We start from the raw sequence: 18,652 nt of genomic DNA, 5'->3' as shown, positions 1-18,652 counted from the left end.
TAACAAACCTGTAGTTCCCTGGAATGTTCCTGTTGCTCCCTCATAAAAAGGTACTGTTGTTGCTGCCTAAAGCCCTTAGGCACTTTTTCAGTGGCCTGTATTCTGTTGAAAACCTTGGTAAGGAGAACTGCTGGCACATTAGTCAAAGTTTTGAAGATCTGGGATTGCAAGCCCTTTGGTCCCAACTTTTTATTCTCTCACAGGGAACCCAGCTCCCTCTCAATGACCTCCCTGCATATTGTCTGCCTTTCTAAGGTCAACCATCCACACTTTCTCAAAGCATTACAGAGTGGCTTCCAAGATTAGGGTAACGCTGGATTTGTATCTGCAGTCCTGCATTGGATGCTATAAGGGAGTCTGTAAGTTGCAATACATTGTGTTCTTCTGATACTTGTAACTGAATCCTGCAGCAGTGATCCTTGAATTGTACATAGAGTAGTTGTGTGTTAATGTGCCATATCTGTAAGTATAGGACTTACAAGATCATTAATGCTGCATAGACTCCCCACGCTACTCCAAGTTACTATGTGCATACTGGCCTGGTAGACATCATCCTGTCCTTGGGCTTCATCACTAGTCCACTTTTCTAACTCTGATTTCTTGAAGTCTGCTTATATAGTTGTGGCTTATATATGTTATATGCAAGTAGTAAGTGAGCAGTACGCAAGTTGTACTGTTTGTGGATTTGAACTGTTCTGCTTTGCTTTATATATTTAACTTCTATTCTTTAGCCTACCCTAACAACATCTGTTGGTATTGCCTCCTTGTTTGTGTGTTTCATGACAAAAAAGGCATGAATGACTTGCTAACCAGGCAGCCTTCTAATGGCTAGGTTTCAGAATGTATCCTTATGCTCTTAGGGAACATCCAGCTACTGAACATGCTGGCCAAGGACTGACATCTGCCTTTGGTGAATGTTTCATTAACTACTTGGTGAATAACTACATTACTGTACTTCATGATGAGTTTGTCCCTCAGCAGCACTTTCTTTGAAATTATATATTCATTAAAGTGTTTTTCTAGTGTATTCATGCACAGTCTTTATTCTTGCATTTTGGATTACCTAGCCATAACTCATAATGTTATCTTAATTTCATCATAATTCTATCTTAGTTTCATTAGAAAACATTATTTCGCAGACAGAGCACTTAAGTAGAAGATTAGTTGGTATAAAAAGGAAAAACAAGTAAAGCTGATCAGAGAAAAATATTGCTTTAATGGAATGTAAGTGTAGGAACTGAAAAATTGAAGATGCTTGGCCCACTGAGTATTACAGATTTCTATACTGGATTGTGACAGCTGTTTTTTGAGTGAGGTGCCTTTTACTGTTTTTAAGCATCTCTTGCTGGACTGAGATTTAGCATGGGGTGGTATACCGAAGCATATTTTTCTTTCCTTTGCTTTTCTACCTCTGTTTCACTCCATAGGCATAAACAAGTGGATTAAAACATAAGAAAAAGATACAGAGCAGTAAAATTATAAGCAGTTGGAGCGATTTAATGCCAGTGTTATATTTTGCAGATTTCAGACCAAACATTTTGTCTCTTGATGAGTTGGTACCTGACTCCCGCCAGCCTGCAGAGAGAAAGTCCGGAAGAAACTTGTCACAGGATATGGTAAGACATTTTTTATTACAGCTAAACATATCTATTTATTGGTTTGTTAAATGGATAAGTATGCTGGTCAAACGACCATTTCAAACACAACCCAGGTCACTTGGCAGTAGAAAGGCAAAAATAGTACAATGAGTGTAACAAGCATATGGGAATACCAACAGGAATAATTTACACTGGCAAAAAACACTTAAGATTGATATTGATTTGATAATGCAACTGTAGTAGACAAAAAAGTGTTGAAAACAGTTTAACTATGATTGGTTATGACATATATAATTATAGTGATAATATGTCAAACAGCATAATAATCTAGAGATGACAGAGCCTGTATGGGAATGTTTATTATATGTGGGCTAAAAAGTAGTAGGTAGGACAGAAAATCAGAGTAGGAAATGGAGAGACAAGCTAATGTGGATAAGGAGGCATGGAAACACGTAAAGAAAAGAAGGGAGAACGTGAGTAGTAGGAGCAATATGTGGAATGGTTAACTTAAGAAGAACAGGAATCAAGGGTAAGGTGTAGTTGTTGGACAGGAGAAGTGAGAACGGGTGATGTGTTTGCAGATATATAAGAAGGAAGGGGGCACTAAAGTGTATGAGCAAGAACTCCATGATACGTTTTGGGACAATATTTAAAGTCTGCTATGATAAATCAGTATTGTCATTCTTTGTTAAGATCTCCCCCTCTCAGGCTGTGCCACACCTTAACATTCAAGAGTAATAAAACATTAAATTCCCTTTGCTTAGTGCGTATGTTAAACAACTCTGCATGCAATTTATTTCTGTATTAATATGGTTTTATTAGTGTTTATAACTGATAGGGGCTATTGTTCTTTTTCATATAGTTACTGTTAGGGATAATGAGTGCAGTACACACAGTTTATAGGTTAATAGAAGATTAATAGGCTAATGGCTTAAGGGCTGTTACAAACTTAGCCAGTGTAACTCAATTTTACCCAATATATGGCCCCTAGGGGCAAGAGGATGGCCTGGATTCGTGTCTGTGCTTTGAGTATCTTACAGATTGCCCATGTCCATAAGGGACATAGGCATTATCCCAAGTGTGAATTTGCAATTCCACATCCATTGATCCTAACTGCATTTGAAGAGGGCCAGAGAAGGGCTCTGTTTAATGGAGTAGGAAGCCTGTTCCAAAGAAGGGGCAGTCTCTGAGACAAATATCCATCTTTCCAGCATGTTTTGTTTGAATCGCTGACTAAGTTTAAATCCCTAGATCGGGTGACCCTCGTGCTGTTTGACTTGCAGATGTGTAGCACCTCCAACAGGGCTGGATTTGTGAGTCCTTGTAGTTCAGGCATAGGTCACCCCTTAATAGTCGGTAAGAGAAGGAGTAAAGGAATAGGGCTTTTAGTGTATCTGCACAGTTCATATTGTTTATACCCTGTATTTTAATTGTGAGGAGCCTCTGAGGTCATGCTACCTGCTGTAAGTGTCTAGTGAAGTATGTGCCAAATGGTGCACTGTACTCGATTATTGGTCTAATAAGAGCTGAGTACAGTGAGACTATAATTTCCTCGGATCTGGATGCCCTACCTTACGTACAAGTTGTGCCACATAAAAGGATTTCATCATCACTGTGGACACATGTCAGTCAAAGTTCAGGCTACTGTCTATCTGTATACTTAGAGCTGTCACCTCTGAGTCTACTCTTAGAGGTGTGCTATTGATGTTGTAATTTGTATTGGTATTTGATTTCCCAAAGAGTATATTAATACTTTTTTTTTGCATTTAGTCTTAGGCCATGGTTCTGGCACCAATCATTTGCCTGATCTAGACCCTCCTGAAAGATATCTACACCACTGTGGGAATTCATTGATTGTCCCCAGCTTGCAGTCATCTGCAGACTTTGTCACCCAGAGGCCTTCCACATTTGCCTTGACTTCAGAGAAGTGTATTCCGAACAAGAGTGGTCCCAGTACTGATCCCTGTGACACACCACTAGTAACTGGCCTCTTGCTGGATCTGGATTCACCCACTTTAACCATGTGTCTTGTCCATGAGCCAGTTGGCTATCCATCTGGTGATATAGGGATTCATGCCCAATTTTGTGAGTTTATTTATAATACCTGAGTGGGGAATTATGTCAGATGCCTTGGCCAGGTCAAGGTGGGCAGAATGTATTCCATGGCCTTAGTGACTTTCTCAAAGAAATCCACCAGATTCAGTAGGCATGACCTGCCTTGAAAAAGCCAAATTTGGATGGGTCCAGTGACTGGAGGTCTCCTTTGTCATTATTTATCAGGTCCTTGGTTATTCTTTCCAAGGCCTTACATTTAAGCCTAGTCAAACTTATGGATCTGTAATTTTGTAGATCAGTAGATAGTCCCCCTTTATGTAGCAGTATTACTGTAGCTGGCCTCCTCTCTATTGTGACCAAGCCAGTCTGGAGGTTGTGGTTAAATTGAAGTCCTAATGGACATAACAAGTTCTGATTTAAACTATTTAAGAGGCAACCAGGTAAATTGTCAGGGCCCACTGAAGCAGTTTTTTTTTTTTTTTTGCTTTAGAGTGCACAGTGGCATCCTGTTCTTTGGTGATAATTGGCAGTGGAGTGGTGGAGGGTATTTCTTGGGTGAGAACTGAGGGTGATGTGGACGTGAAACTGGGGCTGAATTTATCAGCCAGCAGATTTGCTATGTCTTCCAGCTGAGTATAGGTGATTCCATCTACAGCTAATTCCGCACATTATTGGGTATTGCCCTTAAGATCATGGACATAACTGAAAAATGCCTTATGGTTATCCTTAGATTTGGAGGCTGTTTTTACTGCAATTTCTACTTTCAGAGACTTGACTAGCTTCCTGAATCACTTCTTTAGACTAATGAGTGACTTACTATTCTGTTGTGCATACTCCCTCTTATTTTTTGACAGAGGTTTCTTTCTTTTGTTGTACAACCTATTAATGCCAGGAGTCCACCAGGGTGACTTGTTTTTGCGGTTTGACCTGGGATTATTTTGGTCTGGTACTGCCATTTCTTTGTAGTTGTTGATATATTCATGCAGGGCTTTTGTGCATGCCTCTGCATAGGTTTCTGTGTTTTCTGTATTTGGGGGAGCTTGGAAACTAGTTATGTCATCCCTTTATAGAGGTAATTAAATTTAGAGAAGTTCTTAAAGTTTTGGGGGTTAGGTGGGGGTGTCTAGCTTTATCTTTAATTCGAGGAAGACCAATTTGTGATCTGATCTTACCAGTGAGAGCATCACATTGGGGGGATACAGAACTCTCCCATATTTGTGAGTACCAGATCTAGGATATGTATTCCCCTAGTGGGAATGTAGATTAGCTGCTCCAAGGCATTTGAATTTACAAAGTCAAGAAATCTTTGGGTCTGCATGTTAGTGGTCGTGTATGCCTCCCAATTAATGGAGGGGTAGTTAAATTCACTCATGAGTATGGCACTGGGCTGGATAGTGAGTGATTCTAGTAACTTCAGGTATGATGTATGGGTTTCCTGGTTCACAGTGGGAGACCTGTAGCTTACAAGAATATGGGAATGGATTTTTCCCATGGTTAGTTGGACATGGAGCAGCTCAAGCATGTCATATTCTTTGACCAGCCTTGAGGTGTGCGTATCCTTTATGTAGATAGATACACCTCTGCCTTTTACTCTTTCATGTTCAGTGGTTAGTCAGAATTTATGAAAGACATTATAGCGTGCACACTGATGGACTGCTTTCTGTGGCTTTGAACCATGTTTCAGTAACTACACATATGTCACCATTCTCCGGGATTAGGTGAGCGTCCAGGGATTGCAATTTCTTGTTGAGGCTCCTAGCACTTTGCAGTAAAACTTTTAGCTTGTCCTGAGTAACTTTTGATGTTATGTTGTCCCTATCTTGTCTTCCTTCTTGCTAGTTGGGTTCGGAGCTGATCCTTGGCACCGACTTGGCCGCATTCTAAAGCTCGAGAGCTTCCACTGGCTCAAGGTTAGACCCTATCCCAACATACCTAGCGAGAGTTACCCAGATCTCATTTGCCGCTTGAAGCTTCAAGATTGCTGACGACTGGCTCAGGCTAAGTTAGATTGTTTTTTTCTAATTATTCCTTGTAAAATATTGTTATTTGGTAACATAGTTATTTCTGTAGGTCAGTAGAATCTGGTGTTTGGCTATCTCTCTATCTACTGCCTTCTTAGTTGCTGTTTATTGTTGAGGCTGTCGTTTCTTTATCTCTCAGGCCTACCCTTTCTCCTCTTTCTAACTTGCAAATTCGTTTAAGTTAGAGGATTTGTCCTACACTTTCAGCCCGTTTTAATTAGAAGGCTTTACTTTATTTCCCTTCTCTACTGTTAAGGAGCTAGCCGTTTAACTTAGAGGCATCTTTTCGGTTGGAGGAGATGTCGTTTGACTTGGAGACTCTCCTCCTTCCGCTTCTTTCCCTTTCCAAAAAAAAAGTTTTGCTGTCTGTTTTTTGGCTGAGTGTTTCTTTCCATTCTATTATCTCTGTTATAGTATCTTGTTGTTGTAGTTTGTGGTGAATATGTCTAAGGAAGCTTTGAAAGAATCCAAGCCTTCTAGATTCAAGAAGTGTGGTTCCTACACCCAAAAGATGTCTCTAACTGATGGACATACTAGCTGTGTATACTGTTTGCGAGCTGTTCACCTGCAGGACTCTTGTTCCATTTGTCATGGTTTTAGCTCTAGAGTCCTACAGGAGCACAAGAATAAGCTAATCTTGAGACTGTTATTGAAAGGGCCTTTTGAGGCATTGAAGGAAGGGAATCTGGCAGGAAAATCTGACAAACCCCTCCAAACTGGCATCTTCATCGGCTCTGGCTTCGGAACCGTCGAAGGGCAAAGACAAACTGTCAAGTTCGTTGGATCCAATAGCTATCGGGTCTGACAAGCTTTATCTCCTTCAGTTCCATCAGTATCTTCGGAACCATCTAGGAACCATAAAGGATTCAGGTCTCCCTGCTTGGAACTGGTGCATTCTGTACCAAAATCCCTACTTCTCCAGTCTGCGGCGGGCAGTCACCGATCATCCACCCATTCCGCTCGATCATCCAGGAGCCTTTTGGATGACAGTGTGGAGAGGGTGGTGAAGAGGCTACTCAGGACACCGGCCTTGGCTAAAATTTTATCGAGCCCAGCCCATATGGAAGTGGAGCTGACTGTCCAACCTATCATCAATTCCTCCTTTGAGTCACCTGAGTTTGGAGCCGGAGTGCATGGAAGTCATTGTGGTGGAACCATTAGAGCTGAAAAGCCTGGGTCTCTCGGGTCCGACATCAGCTCCGATCCCATAAATACCACCTTCTCTTAAGGGATCTGGGGGTAGACACTCCCTCGGCTCCGGGGGTCAGAGCGAAATCGGACCCTTGTCGGATCCTACTCTCTGACTTGGAGCTTCGGCGCAGGTGAGTTCAGCACCTACATTGGCCTCGAAGCCATCACCCTCAGTTCAGAGATTTCCTGGGTCTTCAGAGCCAGAGACTCTACCGGGCCGGGATTGTGGTGCCTTCGAGGTGATGAGGAGTGTGCTGTCCTCTCAGACCGCTCCACCCTCGGCTCCAGTTGCTCCTTCACAGGCCAGTGTCCACCTCCAAACCACCCCTTCTTCCCAGGCGTAGGTAACCAATGCCCCAGGACGTCCCTTTGGGCAACCCCCCTTCCGAAACCTCTCCAGAGCACACCTCGGTGGAGGTCCCTCGGAAGAGGACTTGGAAGAGGAAGCATTTGGACTCCTCTGAGTCCTTGACATCGGACATGGACTTGGAGGAGTCAGAAGGGTCCTCATGGTCCCCCTCTGAAGATGTCTCATTTTCAGACACCCTGGAAATCCTCGAGCAGAGGGGTGGCTGGAAATCCCTTTCCCCTTTTGAAGACTAGACCATGTACCTGGACGCATTCAATTCCCGACACTCCACCTCTTGGGTGTCTCCGCCCTTCGACCCGCTGCTAGGTGTAGTAAGTCGAAAGGTGTGGAGCTCCCTAGAATCTATGCAACCAGTTCCGCGGAGGCCGAATAAGTTTATCACCGGATGACAAACCTTTCCTGACCAAGGGAGTGCCAGTTACTCTTTAGCCTTTACCCTTATGTCACTGAATTAGTTGTCCCACTTTACTCATCTCCAGTGGGATCTACTGAAAGAGCTAGGAGATACCCTACAGGATCCTACAGCTGTGGGAGCTGCAAACCGAGCTGCCTCTCAGCTTGTGACCTTATCTTCTGTAGTTAACTCCTCCATGCGGTTTATCTCCTACACAGCCGATGAAGCGAGCAGGGCAGCAGGCACAGGAGTCACCTTACGAAGACATTCCTGGATGTGTCTTTGTCAGTTCACAGAGCCCTTCAAGTCCTCCTTTACCAACACCGCATTTGATGGCTCGTCATTGTTCGGGCCCAAGGTAAAAAAGACGTACGTTTCTCCGTGCCTACTAGACCTTATCCCAAAGATCAAAAAGGTGGGAAGATGTGATTCCGGAAATCCCAGGGAGCTTTGTCTGATGCACGTGGTGACTTTTCCCCCCAGGGGCAGAGGGTGGAACAATAATGGGAAACGTTGCCCTCGCAGCAGAGGGGGTCCGCAGAGTCAGGGAGACAGAGATACTTTCTCTGGTAGGGCCATCCAGCGCTCCTGAAAGGAGGCCCACCTGTCCACCACCGGAGGCAGTCGGGGGCAGATTGTCACTGTACCCAGAAGCCTGGCAAAGTATCACAAAAGACACATGGATACAGTCGGTAATATCCAGGGGATACAGTATTCCTTTCTTCATGCCACCTTTTAACAGAAAACAAAAATTCATCCCAGATGTGCCACCCAATCTAAGGGAACAAGCAACGCTAGAAGTTCCAAGGTTGCTAGAAAAAAAGAGTCATCCAAGAAGTCCCAGCAGACCAAATTGGATCCCGAAATTACTCAAGGTTCTTTTTAGTTTCAAAGAAAACAGGGAACAGGAGGCCCATTTTGGATCTCAGCAGACTCAACAAGTCTGTCAAGAAGACAAAGTTCCGGATGGTGACACTGCAGTCCATACTTCTCTTTTTGAGAAAGGACAATTGGATGTGCTCTATCGATCTCCAGGATGCGTACTAACATATCAAGATGGACAGGCGATCCAGGAGATATCTACGCTTCCGGCTGGGAGCCAGTCACTACCAGTTCAAAGCTCTGCCCTTTGGTCTCACCACAGCCCCCAAGGTATTCACCAAATGCATGGCAGTAGTCACAGCTCATCTAAGGCATCTAGGATTCCAGGTGTTTCCATATTTAGATGACTGACTACTTAACGTCACCACCGAGCATCGACTAACCGAGGTAAGGGACACCACAATTCACCTCTGGACATAGCTAGGCATCACTATAAACTACGAAAAGAATGCCTTGTTGCCCTGTCAGTATATTAGATTTATAAGGGCAGATTTAGATACAAAAGACATGATAGCAAAATTGCCTCAGAGAGGACGTCGATAATTCAACATCAAGTTTTAATCTTAATCAAGAGAAAAAAGATTCAGGCAAGATTTGTTTTCAAAGTCTTGGGCTCAATGGCAGCAGCAATAACACTAGTTCCCTTGGCGGGCTTCCACATGAGGATATTACAGTGGCTCCTATCTGCTCAATGGTCCATGCAAGATCTACCCATGTCACATGAAATTCTCATCGTGGAAACCTGCAAGAAGGACCTAAAATGGTGGCTTCAGTCTATGCAGGTGACGATGGCAGAGACCATTCATCCTCCCTCAACCAGTAACCACAGTGACCATGGATGCTTCCCATATAGGGTGGGGGGCATTATTTGTGACAGACTCTTCAAGGAACTTGGCAACAACATGACTACCACTTGCACATCAACGTCCTAGAGATGAGAGCGGTGCTCCTGGTGTTGCAAGCACTACAGGGCTCTCTACCTATGGGGACAATTGCAATTCAAACAGAGAACATGTCAGTAGTATGGTACATCAACAAGCAAGGCGGAACCAGATCCTACCCCTTGTGTCGAGAGGCTCTAAGAGTATGGCAGTGGGCAATGTCTTCCAAACACTTTCTGATTGTGACGCACATTCTGGGGAAATCCAACGTGATAGGAGACCAGCTAAGTAGGGCTATCCTGATGCCTCACGAGTTGTCCATGAAGCAGGATATTGTGAACCAAATTTTTCTCAAGTGGGGCCAGCCTTGCTGTGACCTGTTTACCACCTCCTTCAATACCAAATGCAGCAGCTATTTCACCCTAGTCCCCCCACCAGGACAATTACCCAGGGATGCACTTGTTCACGATTGGCCCCCGGGACTTCTTTATGCTTTTCCCCCATTACCTCTAATACCCAAGGTTCTTCAGAAAGCAAAATTGTTGGGTTGCAAACTAATACTCATTGCCCCTTAGTGGCCTCGTCAAATATGGTTCCCCTTTCTATGGCATCTCCAGGAGGAGCCTTTTATCCTGGACCCAGTTCCAGATCTTCTGGTGCATCAGTCGGGTAAGCTCCATCCTTCCATACAGACCCTCAAGCTGACAGCTTGGTTCCTCCACTTCCCGTCTTAGCCAGGCTTCCTGACATCTCCCCAACAGTACAACATATTTTAATTTCCTCTCACAAATCGTCAACGAGAAAACTTTATACTAGCAAATGGAAGCGGTTCTCTTATTGGGCAGCCAAAAATAGTATTGACCCTTTTAGTGCACCTATTTCAAAGATCCTCAAATTTCTCGCTGAAACCTTTAACCAAGGAGCAGCAGCAGCAACTATTCGAGTTCAGCTGGCTGCTATTTCCAACTTTCATGTGGAAGAAATGGGTTCCAACATTATGTCCCACAGGTTATGCAAAGCTTTCCTAAAAGGTACTGTCCTCTTGAGACCCCCAGTAAGAGAACCACCTCCTCCTTGGGATCTAAATTTAGTCCTAGCTGCCTTGATTCTTCCTTGTTTTGAACTGGCTAATACTTGTTCTCTGAAATTCTTGACTTGGAAAACTATTTTCTTGACTGCCATTACCTCTGCTAGGAGGGTATCAGAATTACAAGCTCTATCCATTCATCCACCTTACTTAATTTTTCACAAAGATAGGGTTTCTCTCAGAACCAACCCCTCATTCCTACCAAATGTTTGCTCAGAGGCAGAATATAAACTCCACCAAATGGATGTTCATAGACAGTTACGTTTTTACTTGCACAGGACAGAATTCAGAAAATCTGACCAATTGTTTGTATCCTTTGCAGAAAACAGAAAGAGAACTTCATTCTCAAAAGTAACTTTATCAAAAATGGCTTTCAAACACCATCACTTATGTCTATAATTCACAGAACAAGCAGCTGCCAGGAAGAATTCAAGGACAGTCAACTTGGGGCCTTGTCTACCTTTATTGCCTTTCAGGCCAGACTGCCTTTAGACTCAATTTGTGCGGCAGCTACATGGGTTAATCCCAATACCTTCATCACTCATTACAAAGTAGATGTGGCCTCCTGGGACAGGGCATCCTTTGGTTCCATGGTCCTGAAGAGTCTATTCCATTGAGCCACCCAAGAAGAAGGTGCTGGGGACACGGTCCCAACCAGCAAAAAGGAAGGTGAGATAGGGACAACATAACATAAAGAAGTTATGTACTCATCATAACATTCCATGTTTTTGTCCTTGATCTCGCCTTCCTTCTTGCATCGTACCCTCCTTTCCCCCTCCTGGAAGATCAAGAAGAATTATCCATCATTTGGCTACATAGGCTGCGATTACCTTCCTGCCGTATGAGTTGGATTGACTTAGAGTCCTTTGACTACTATCTTGCTGGGAGATTTTACATATATATATATATATATATATATATATATATGTATATATATATATATATATATATATATATATATATATATATGTATATATACATATATATATGTATATATACATATATATATATATATATATATATATAGTTTATATACGCGTCTATCTATATTTGCACATTATAGTCTAGTGTTATGGGTTATCACAAACGATATCTGGGTAACTCTCGCTAGGCATGTTGGGATAAGGTCTAGCCTTGAGCTAGTGGAAGCTCTCGAGCTTTAGAATGCAGCCAAGTCAGAGCCGAGGATCAGCTCCGAACCCAATCAGCAAGAAGGAAGGCGAGATCAAGGACAACAAACATGGAACGTTATGGTGAGTACATAACTTCTTTTTATGTTGGAAGATTTGCACGTTTGGCAATGCCTAAAAAAGGCAATATAGGGGTGGATAATATTTTGGCTAATATCCAAAAGCCTAGAGGTGACAGGTGAAGACCTTCCCTGGCAAAGCAGTGTGGCCTATCTTCCATGTCCTCCCAGGGTGGCAAGTATTGGACCTCTTTGGAATGACAGTAGTAGCTAAGCCACTTGTTAAAAGCAGTCATTTTCTGCTGGTATTGTGACATCATCCTTGGAGATGGTAGGATGCTGCTCAGTGCAAGGCTCATACTTGCCTCTGACACACATGCTGAGAACTCGATCATGTCTCTCTTCATATACTCCAAGGAGGTACATCTCAGGTCATTTACTCCCACATGGAGTATGACCGAGTCATACTGGTACTTGGAAGTAAGTGACTTGAGTGCTTGTGTGATCTGGTGAATCCTGGTCCCTGACAGGCAACTAGCAGTCATCTTCCCCATATCCAGCTTGGTAAGAGGGCCATCGCTGTGTCTCAAAATGGAGTCTCCTATGACCAGAATATTGGGGCATGGAGTGTTTCACCTTATGGGCTTGGTAGTTGAGGCATAATGAGATGTGGTTCTATGTGTTGTGATGTGAATTGTCTTGTTTGTGTACATGCAGAGTTTCTGAGATCTGTGCCTGAGAGACCTTTGAGGTTTGGGTAAGTTTCATGTCAGCATCTCTGCATGTGTGAGTCTAATGTGTGTTGCCCTTTGTGAGTGCAGTGAGTGATGTGTGTGAATTGCTGACAATCTGTTTGTTATTTTTTGGGTCTGTGTATGAGAATCTAGCCTCTAATGTCAATGTGTGACTACATCTCTCACATGTCTCACATACTGTATTTGTCTGTTTGAGAATTAAGTAGTTGTTAATGTGCATTTACATTGCCTCAGGATACCCATGTCCACCAAGCTCGATGCAGACATAATAGGAAGGTGGCCATCCATGATTGGCGACATAATAGGAAAGTGCCCATCCATGATTGCTGGTCCTAATGTGTACATGAAAGGAATAGGAGTGGAGGGTGTTTGTAACCAGGTGATGGAAGGGTGGTTACTTTGTGTAATCTGCAGCTAACCTAACCAGCAATGCTGCCCAGCTCCAAAATCAGATGTTGTCTGAGCAGCAGTGTGGGTGTATAATAAGGTAATTATCACAGTAAAATTTCACAGTATAATGAAGATAAGCAGTGTTTCCAGGTGTTTGCTTCTTTACAGGACACTGGCACAGTGAGCAGCTCACTGCAAATGTGCCAAATTTATACCAGCACTGAAATGCAGAAAACTGACTGAGGCCTCTAGCCAGTACAAACGACTACATGCACTTAGACCCCTATTGTGTGCTTCCCAACTCATATAGATCAGGTAAACACCTGCTGCCACTACATGAGTAATCCCAGTCCTCCTAATGTAAAAACACAGTAAAGGAGTGCCCAGAGTGAAATACTGCTACAAACAAACTAAAAGATACAGATACAACAGTGTAATTTAAACAGCTTATAAAAGTGTGATTATTCAATAAAAGTACTTCAGTTTGTAGAAATGAGCCACGAGCCACTCAGCTGTACAGAATTTAGAAAAGCACCAAAAACAAAATAAGCTGATTAATAAGCCCCCCAGACAGTAAAACAACTAGATGCAGGAATCTCTAGTGTTTTTCAATCTGTACAGACCAGACTACTACTCAGTGAGTGGCCTTAGGTCAGCTAGTGCCCTAGGCAAAAGGGCTCCACAGCGCCCCCCCCCCACACCATCCAGTTGCCCCCAACCTGGTCTACCTACACCAAATAAATACCGGAAAAGCGCCTCTGCTACAGTGGCGCCCTAGGCGGCCGCCTAGTTGGCCTATGCCTAAGGCCGGCCATGAGTGCCACTAGATTAAAAATCCACTGACCTCTTGATCTAAAAAGATGGAAAAGTGCTTGCTAGAGTATAAAAAATTACTACTTTATGCAACAGATAGCTAGATAATGAATACAGAGCAAGTAAATCAGTAGAACAGACAATGAGAGGCAAAACACACTTTTCTCAAAATAAGCACAAGGAAAGCAAATAAATAATTCAGGATATACACAGATGTGTAGAAAGGTAAAAGCTTATAATGTAAGTTTACAGTAAGGGTGGACAACTTAAAATCACCAAGTTTAAAAAGCAGATCATGGAATGGGAGGTCGGGTGGGAAAAACAACTAGCTGGGAGTCGCATACATTGCTTGTAGTTTTTGCAGGCTTGGAGTCTCATCAGAAAAGAGAAAGACACAGAAATTCCCTATGTTTTTAAGTATCACTCAAGAAACAAATTAACCAATGAACAAAATATGTGAAATGTGCATAGTAGATAATTTAAGTGTCTATCTCCCACGTAGAACAAAATCACCAGGTCAAGCAGATTTCTTAAAACAGAAAACAAAATGGAGCAGGTAAAACAAAAACAGCTACATCAGTTTATGCAACTTACAGACAAAAACATATTTATTTATTATTTATTTATTTGGTTATATTTGTTGACCGGGAGTGTCCGACTGGACGTAGGTCCATTTTCAGCGGAGGCCCGGGGAGAAAAGCCCCACAGTTAAAATAAACCGACAGTAGTTGCATTGGATTACATAGCGATTAACAATAGTTACATTGGATTACATAGCGATTAACAATTTACATAGCATTTACTTACAACATATTTATAGATGAAGAACATAGTACATCAGTAGACAACTAGAATCTTTATCTGTGAAGTACAACATTAACAAATGTTACAATAAGAAGTTCCTGCTGTATAGTAAGTACTAGGCTTATGTGCATCTGAGCTTGCTATAATCAAGGTAGTTTACTTTCCTCATCCAGCCTGGATAATTTAAGTGTCTGTCTCCCACTAGAGACTGATGAAGACTCTTTGAGACGAAAGCAACATTAAAGTTGGTTTTCACTAAAAGTGTGGTGATTTACTTCCTGGTGATTCCTGTTCTACCTGTGTGGTAGATTTTTATTTTGAGTTTGGTTTTTGCTACCCCATCTTCTGGATATTTTTGTTTTATTATATCTCTGTTGGTGGATAGCCTTCATGTTGGCATCTTGCCCCATGATACAGTTTATTTGGTGGTCCAGCTATGCCCTCTGCTGCAGTCACTTAAAGTATCTTCATGCCTCAGTGTACCAATGTCAACCAACTGCTGTTTCATTTGATATATCTGCTGGGTTTCAGTGATTATCTGTATATCATGTTTTAACCAGTCTTAACTGTTAGCTGTTAAATCAGATCCTGTTTATACATCTGAGTAATACCTTTAGTACATAATGAAGAAAAGTCCTGGGTGAAGGCTGATATTTTTACTGTTTATAGGGGCTAATAGGTCAGTAGTCACAGGAATGTTGTACCCCTAACTGGAGTGTTTGTGTAGACAAAAGTTGCATTTTTAGTTGTGCCAGGCCAGAGGTATGGGAAGGACATGGCTGGCATGTCTCTGGCTTCAGGTGCCAGCTTGTATGGGCACAGATACTAGGTAGTCATGTATCTGGGTGAGAACACAATGTGTGATATATTCATATTTTTATATTCCTTTAAACTACCATTTCCTGAAATTAATGAGCATACCAGTCTTCCAACTGATATAGTAACGCCTCCAGATCTATTATTATTATGACTGAGGTTCCAGCTGTTCTCTAAAATAATGTGTTGATCACCACTGATCGTCTACTGAATGCAGCCCTTCTTTTGAAGAAATTCTTAGTTTGCATGGCACGTACATTCTCCTCCATTATGTCCTAGTCTGCTGTAGAAATAAGTGTAATGCAGCACTGATGGGTTATCATAATTATAAGACACTGCTCTAAATAATGATTTCTTAAACACAAATGTTCATAAAGAGCCATCCAAACGACCAAATACCCAGAGGTAAATGCTTAAAATGCACAAATATAGGTGGTGAAACTCTCCATGTATCTGTCAGGAAGAGGTTTGTCATGCTGTACATTAAATTAATTATGTACACTGCCTCAGTCTTCACAACACGTAACAGGTAGAGTGAGAGTTGGGTGCTTGGCATGCAGATTGTTTTTGAGGAGGTGTTGGAACCTGCTTGTTTTGGTGGTAGCTCAGTTGGATGTAAAAGATCCCACTGTACCCATCGAAAGGAGTAGAGGTCCTTTATTTTTTACAAAAGAACTCTTTATTTGCAACATATTTACAAATATTTACATATTTACAAATATTTAAAAATGTACAAATATATATATACACAAATCTGTTTATGCACTTTCATAATTTTTTTATATAATCGTACTAAATTTTCATCCTTATTAGACCCCCACTCCTTTTCCATAACCACCATTTGATTTTACGTAATATATTGTTCCTAAAATCCATTTACCATTAAACATAATTTAATTTGTTTCATTCCATATAACCCATATAACATAAAATAACTATCTATTCGTTTAACATATTCTTTACATCTCTTCTTTTAATATCAATATTTAGTCAGACGCATGTTTATTTTAACCACTTCTTGTATATCTTTGAAAAAAATCTTTACATATTTTACCCAATAATTTTTTTACTCATTTACATTTCAAAAACACGTTCCTTAGTTTCTTCTTAACGACAATGTAAACATATTCTAAAACTTTTCTTTTTATATAGCATATTTCCTTTTATTAGTAGTTTATCTATTACCAGTCTCACCAAAAAAATCTTGATATTTTGTTGTCTGTTTATACCATTTCCTTTTTATTTTTATGGCTTTATTTTTTTTCATCTGTTAGATTTTCTCTATCATTAATAAGTCTTGATAACCCTTCCCCTTTATACTATCTATACTGTCTTCCATAATATTCTCCATTTCAGTTTTAAATCTCTTTTGTATTGTTTTCATAAAGATCTTATACTCATTATTATTATTCAGGATTATCGGTCTCTGTTTTTTTATTTATTTTCTATTGTCCTGCCATATATATTCAAGTATTCCACTACATAATGCTTTATACATAAAACCTTCATTTAACCAGTCATTTAAAATCTTTAAAAAAAAATGTTTTTTTTGTTGCCACTGCCTTTCATTTTTATATATCTCGTACCATTCCATCTGGTCCTGCAGTCAAATCTATATTTACTTGTCCTAATACTTTATGTTTCTCATTTAAAGAAATCTCCTTTTCCAACTCTTTAGTATCTATTTCTGTTAACTTTTTTACTTTCCTTATTTTTTCCACTTCCTTCTTTTTTCTTTTAACATGTCTTGTACACATTGTACTATACTATTCATGATCTTTTCCTGAATTCTTTCTTTTCTTCCTTTTACATTTTTTATTTTTGTCATTACACTACCATCTTCCTTTACTAATCTGCTTAAGTAACTTGATACTTTTTCTCGTTTTCCTTTGTAAAAAAAAATCTTTATTTATATAACATTTGATGTTATGTGATCCTATCTCGCCTACATTCTGAATGATGGGTTCGGAGCCGATCCCTCGGCTCCGACTCGGCACGCTTATGCCAAAGAGCGAAGTCTCTTATTGGCTGAGCTTACTATATCCCAGGATGCACCACCAACAGTCCCCCAGATCTCGTTTGCCGCTTAACTGCAAGGACGTGGTCTCGAGCTGGCTGGGCTGAGTAGCTTTATAACTACTTTTTTCATTCAGTTTTGTGCTTACCTTGAACCCAAAAGCTGTTTTAACAGCTATTGCTATTGATATTGATATTGTGTTTGATTGTGACTGAAATTTATTGTGTGTGAGTGTGTAGAGTTTGTTTGGCGCCCACTTTAATCCAGGGCCTTTTTGGTCAAACTCTCTGACTGAACTTTTAGTGTTCAAGTTCCCGGTTTTTACACTCAAGGTTGTGTTTTACACAGTGTCTGTAAGCCTTTGGCTTTTTGTCTTTACGATTCTCAGTATCTCTTAACAGTGATTAAATTTCCTGTCAGGAATTGTTAGCAGTTATGTCTCAAGAACCCTAGGCCTCCGGCTTTAAAAATGTACTAAATGTGCTTTCAAGATGTCTGTTACTGATGACCATCTACTTTGTGTTTACTGTTTAGGGCAAAGCACCTGCAAGAGTCATGCAGTGTGTCACGCTTTTTCTTCAAGGGTCCTCCAGGAGAGGAAAAATAAATTAATTCTTAAAGGGTTGATTAAACCCTCTTTGAAGAAGCCTTGTCTTCCTCTCCTACTCCTGCTAAAGAAAAGCGCTGGCTCCGACCAGTCCGTCGGATCCGACCGCCAAGAGACCTAAGCAGGCCTTCTCCTTCGCTCCAAAGACTTCGGAGCCGAGGTCGGAACGGTCTGCCTCGATGCCTCCAGCCTCGACTCCTCTGACTTCGGAGCCGATGGCTGGGGCATCGAGGCGGGTCACCTCATCGGCTCCACTGATATCGGAGCCGACAAGGGTCGCCCGCTCAGACACTTCCTCCTCGGCGAAGTCTGCCTCGGCACCGATGGAATCTGGTGTGTGTTTCCTCGGCCGATTCTCATTGAGTCCATTCGAGCCGGTCCCCTAGTCCATTGGGGCCGAGGAGAGGTCTTCGAACCCGATCTGTATCCTCTCGATCATCCAAGATGTCTGATTCTGACATAGACAGGGTGCTCCAAAGACTCTTCCAGTCCCCAGTCTTCCAAAATTGTTTCGCTCCGACCCAGTTGGCTTCAGAGCCAATGGCCATCCATCCCATTGCTATTCCTCCTCCAACTGCTTCGCACCGCTGGAGCAGGTGCTCTTGGAGCCGGTGGAGATCTCAGAGTCGGCTCCGACCCTTGCTCCAACTCCGGCCTTGGGTCCGAGTTTGGTACATGGACTTCTTCCTGGACCCTGGTGATGTTTCGGGATTGATGCTTTCGGTTCCAAGTCTCCTCTCGGTGCTTCGGTGGCGGGACTTCCGCCTACTATCATGGCCACG

General features: G+C 41.9%; 1 protein-coding gene across 1 annotated transcript in view; it reads left to right on the top strand.

The window, feature by feature from the left end:
- Positions 1 to 18,652, top strand: part of CCHR13.PART0H19orf44 (chromosome chr13.part0 C19orf44 homolog) — an 822,089-nt gene that overhangs the window by 252,418 nt on the left and 551,019 nt on the right. The window contains exon 5 of the mRNA XM_044090741.1: positions 1,522 to 1,616. Within this exon, the coding sequence (XP_043946676.1) occupies positions 1,522 to 1,616 (95 nt within the window). The remainder of the gene's footprint in view (positions 1 to 1,521; positions 1,617 to 18,652) is intronic.

The sequence above is a fragment of the Protopterus annectens genome, chromosome 13.part0 (genome assembly GCF_019279795.1).
Source record: "Protopterus annectens isolate FY-2018-M chromosome 13.part0, PAN1.0, whole genome shotgun sequence".
NCBI classification, from domain to species: Eukaryota; Metazoa; Chordata; order Ceratodontiformes; family Protopteridae; genus Protopterus; species Protopterus annectens.
The sequence above is the reverse complement of the archived record's forward strand: the minus strand, read 5'-3'. Positions and strand labels throughout refer to the sequence as shown.